Source organism: Lipotes vexillifer, unplaced genomic scaffold (assembly GCF_000442215.2).
Source record: "Lipotes vexillifer unplaced genomic scaffold, Lipotes_vexillifer_v1.1 scaffold977, whole genome shotgun sequence".
Classification (NCBI taxonomy): Eukaryota; Metazoa; Chordata; class Mammalia; order Artiodactyla; family Lipotidae; genus Lipotes; species Lipotes vexillifer.
Window position 1 is genome coordinate 6,119,712 of NW_006783088.1, and position 5,012 is coordinate 6,124,723.

A 5,012-nucleotide genomic window follows, 5' to 3' on the forward strand; every position below is an offset into this window, starting at 1 on the left:
GTCAGTAACCTTTCAGAACTGATGATCTTTACCAGTTATCAGAACTAGACTGAATTTTATTACATTTTAGATTTGAATAGCTCTCAATAACAAATTATCAAGATGTTTAAAAGATTCACAATATGAAGTCTGAATAATGGTGATATTGCAAAAACAAGTCAAGATTGCAGACAAAGCATCCAAAAATATCGCTGTGGTTTTACCTTGGACACAACCATGGTCTGTTACAAAAGTAGATCATACATACAAAGGTATAAAGAACATTAAGTTTTAGCTGAAGGCAGCAGTCTTTTTAAAGGGACATCCCCGGCAATCCAATGAGTAGAGTAGTAGAATTTAAGTATATTAAGCTCAGGACAATGCTGAAGACCGTGACTTCTCATTCAGTAGAGTCTTCCCCGACTACGATTTCCTCGTGCTCCCCAACCTCGGCCACCTCTACTTCCCCTGAAGGCTCCTCTCTGCTCTACGAAAAAGCGAACAAGGGTTTAGGTCTCGTTCAGGACTTCATGGGACAGCACACACAGAAGTAATGTAGCTCGCAGCTCTGAACGTAGCAGTAGGCTCTATACAAACAGCATCGGTATTCTGCTAGTCCATCTACAAATTCAATCTTCACATAAAACCAGGGCATCATATATGCCAAAGCACATATCGCAAGGTGCCTACATTCACAGTAGGTACTCAATTAAATGTATCCCATTAATAAAGATATTTGAAGGTGACAATGTTATAACTACATTGTTAGTTCTTTATTTTGGGGTCTATCACTACCAAAGATAATTAACGAAACTAGAAAAATTTCTATACTTAATATGGAATTAAAGCCACTGGCCTTCAAAAGTTAGTGCCATATATGTAAAATATCTTAGACTATCAATGATCAATTCTGAAAAATCAGGCTAGAATGAAAAATGTACCTTTCAAATGCAACAAATAGGCAATTTGTTTTGCTCACCGTATTTCAAAATAATGTTGATACAAATTCCGACGGCTTTCCTCACTGCTTTTTCAGCTACGTATGAGCTGCTAAGAGTGCTGCCAAAAAGGTGATATGTATATATTACAGTGTTTGGGTTACTGATGTCAATTAAGGATATCTTTTGCTGAAAAATCAAGTTACTTGTGTCATATGGTGGACTGAGTCCTTAATTTATTGGTCAGTCTGTTTTACAGCTCCAGAGAAATATTCCTCAAAGGAGTCTTTCCAGTGAAGAAAACTGATTGAAGTTATCAGCAAGGCAGGACTTTTCATCATGTGTAAGTAAGTCTCAAACTTCTAATTCTGGAGATAGAATCTCCTTATTGGAACTTTTCAAACTTCCTCATTGCAGCAATCTTGTTAGGAGCAATAAAAAGAACCTGGTGTTGCCATTTTTGATCCATAATACTGGAGGCTTGAAAAATTCCTATCAAGTCAGTGCTGCAATCCATTTTTTGCCATTATGGCTAGAAATATAGTTACTGTATTTGGGTGATGTTTTGATTTTTTTTTCTTTCCCTCCAGAAACTCTTTTGAGTTAGAAAACTAACTAGACCTTTCCCCAGTTTAGCCAACATTTACCTGTGCAACAGAACAGAATCTGATTCAAAGTCACCTCTCATGTCATGACACATTTTTCTAAGTTGATTGGTATGCAAACTGTTTAAATGAAACCATCATGAGCCAACACGTTCAGAAAATCAGAGGTCGTCTGTGGGTAAGATACTCCCAGCGATAGATGCAATGACTGTGGTGCATTCTGGGAGCATAGCAGCCTTAATACACCAACTTCTTGATGCTGTAACTCCTGCATTTTGGACAGTTTAAGACTTGGCTTTACCCATGCAGATGTCTGCATATTTCCCCCCTATCATACTCATTATATAACCTTCATTTCTCAGTTTACATCGACACACTTAACAAATCAACACCCCCATAGCTATCATTATTAGCTATAAGCTAACAGACCACTAAAATCTACCCTTTCAATTGTTTTTCAATCAATTTTAATATGAAGAACTCAGTTACCCTCAATTGTTCAGTATATCTGATAAGTATATTAAATACATAGTATGAAGGTATTATTTGCTGTGATTATCTTTTCTATATTAGCTATTTCTTTCTGATCTGCAACCGAGGCAGCCATTTCTACAATACAGGGAGTCACCAAACTTTCTTTTTTCTTCATCCTGAGGGACTATTCTGAACTTTAATGATCTTTTCAATGGTTTCAAGCTTACAGTTAAAATTATACTTTAAAAATTATTTTTATATTCTAAAAGGTAAAAGTTGAAGGATACAAGTCACAAAACATAGAATTAGTACTTGTGGGCTACCAGGGAACTCTCTTCTGCACGAAGGAAAACTAAACATGGGTATATGTTTGCAAATAATTTGACTGAAAATGCACCAGGAAGCTGAACTAAGTTACGGGAACAAAAGCCATTTGATAAAGCAAATAACAGAGACACTGGTTAGTAAAGTGATAAACTTGGATAAGGAAAAAAGTCTAAGTATGCCTACATGGACTCAAAGAACAATCACAAATTCTGGCTCCTTCTCTGTAGTGAACAAGTTCGGGCCCGTGACACTGGCACAATCTATTTTCTTTGCAAGTAGACTTGTTCATTGTAATAAGAGCAATATTAGTATTATCTGGTTCCCTATAACACAAAAGGAGTAAATTTCCCAACCCTTCAGTGTGTATGACTCTTCAAAAACAAAACAAAAAAACCCCCCATGCAACCAGTCTTCCTTGGAAAAATAAAATTGAGCTTGGCTGATATAGAAAAGTGGAATTATGATGTTTTTGCCAAATGTGGGTAATAAAATCTATGTATTAAAGACTCAAGAACACAAAACATTTTTTCCCTCCAACTTTGAGACAACTCTGACATCCCAGGAAAAAAAATCCAACAGTTTCTCTTTCTTCCTGACCCACTGTCAGTTCCCTAAGGAAAGGACATAAAAAAGGTAGAAAAAATCTGAGGTAGATTGGTCCACCAATTCTCATCTATAGTACCAAGAATGATTTTCAACCGAATGGGTGAAAGAAATCCAGGGAAACTCTCTGAATTGTTACTATGAGAATACTTAAAATCTGACACATTCAACTCCCCAAAATAAAAGTACTAGCAGAAATTTTGTTCCTACTTTCCAAAAAGAACAGAGTTTAGTTTGCTTTGTAATTCAATTTATGACAAGCACTCCAATTACAAGGTTCACCCCTATAGGAATATTAAAGTACAAGAATACCAGACACAAAAGACAAGAGTTTTGTCTGTTTTGCCATTCTGTTACTTTGAGTACTATGGAACAACTCAAGTTGTGACTCCTGGATTTCTTTTTTTCTTGGCTGCACTGTGCAGCTTGTGGGATCTTAGTTCCCTGACCAGGGATCGAACCCCCCAGCAGTGAAAGTGTGGAATGCCAGGGAATTCCCTGGATATTTGTCCTGAGTAAAACTGCTTATTTTTTTCACATTGATAATTTTTTAAAAATCACATACAACCTAAGGCTTTGCATTTTTCACATCTCTTTTCCACATGCATCACATCATCCGATTCTCCCTATCAGGCAGGTAATGAATTTCACAGGGCAGAATGCTTATGGAAATTCAGAGTAACTGACTTGCCTAAGTGAAAATAAATACAGTTTAATTCTCTATGTATTGCCATACCTCTTGATTACTTTCATCTATATCAAATGAAGATAGTATCTGAGAGAATAGTTGATTTTAAGAATGGTTTTGATAAACACCACATTAAATCATACAAATGACAGAGGACAATATTTGGTGCAATGAAGTAACAGAATCGTTTCCATTTACAAAATGCTTTTGCAAATATATTTTGAAGTTTTTAAGCTCTATGCTATCCCTTTATTTCAGGTAGGAAAAGAAGCTAAGAGATGCACATTTACTTATTATTATATAAGTAAAAGAGTTCAGTGATCTTTTCTACACTAAAGTTGCCTCAAAGAGTCTGACTGGAGTAGAAGGGTTCATTTCACAATCTAAAATTGCCTTTCTATAATCTGTTCGCTCAGATATTAGAGGAATTTAGCTATCGTAGGAGGAATTTACTTAACGTCACAATCATCTCACCCTGGAAACAATTATAGAGAGCATATTCTTCAGAATGTACTTTTTTGGGAATAATTACTGCAGAATCAATTCTGCTTGGTAACTAAGACCAATCACAAGTATGTTTGGTTTTGAATATTAAACTTGGTCTTCTTAAGCAAGATTAAGGATCTGAGTCAGTGAAATTTTTGTCCATTTTTCTTTATAAGCCAGTGAGACAAACTTCACTTCTGATTCAACAGCCCTGGGAGAGACTGGACTAGTGGGAAGCTCTCCTTGCACTAATGTCTAAAGTTGAAAGGAGGACTGCACTCTGGGAAGTGGGGGAGACTGCAACAGGACACATCTTCTTTGCTAGATGATGCTTTAACATCTGACTCTACCTTCTAGAACTTCTCCTTTTGAAGTAGGGCAGAAGATGGGAGGACAAGCAGTAGGCTGACAAGGTCCAAGAAGGATCATTAATACCACATCTGCCAAGAATGGAAGCTATATACATTCTTGAGGGAGAATGCACAAAATGTCTTGCCTTGAAGCTAAAACAGGGAAAACCAGGAATAGATGGTTCATGCCATCTTCCTCCCTTTTTTTTTCTTTTGTCTCCTCTGAATACAAGAGGCACATTTTTCAGGTTCTCAGTGTTACATGCTCAATTCAGTGAGCCCACAAGGGTGAGTCAGAAAGGAACGGGTTAAGTTGTTTCCCCGACAGTTCAGGTTCCCCAACCTAACTCGAAAAGTCACCTGAAAGAACTATGATAGTCTATTTAATTAGTAATTTAATTAGTAATTAAAATCAAGTACAACACAATTTCTGCCTAATCTCTCATATTGCTTATACCCAAACGGAAACGCTCACCATAATTAAAGTTGCCCAAATTGCTGCTATATTTCCCACTAGGAGGATTATAAATCTGCCTGGCATCCCTTTTTGGTCCTGCTGAGG

The 5,012-nt window shown here is 36.7% G+C and overlaps 1 protein-coding gene across 4 annotated transcripts in view; it reads right to left on the reverse strand.

Annotated features, from left to right (window-relative positions):
* Positions 1–383: 383 nt before the first annotated feature.
* API5 (apoptosis inhibitor 5) overlaps positions 384–5,012 on the reverse strand; it is a 34,627-nt gene continuing 29,998 nt past the window's right edge. For 3 of the 4 annotated variants that reach the window (XM_007455815.1, XM_007455816.1, XM_007455814.1), the window contains 2 exons: positions 4,926–5,012; positions 439–461 (listed from right to left, as the gene is read on the reverse strand). In XM_007455815.1, the coding sequence (XP_007455877.1) occupies positions 439–461; positions 4,926–5,012 (110 nt within the window). Of the gene's footprint in view, positions 467–4,925 lie in introns of all 4 variants that reach the window. The other variant, XM_007455813.1, reaches the window with a different exon arrangement.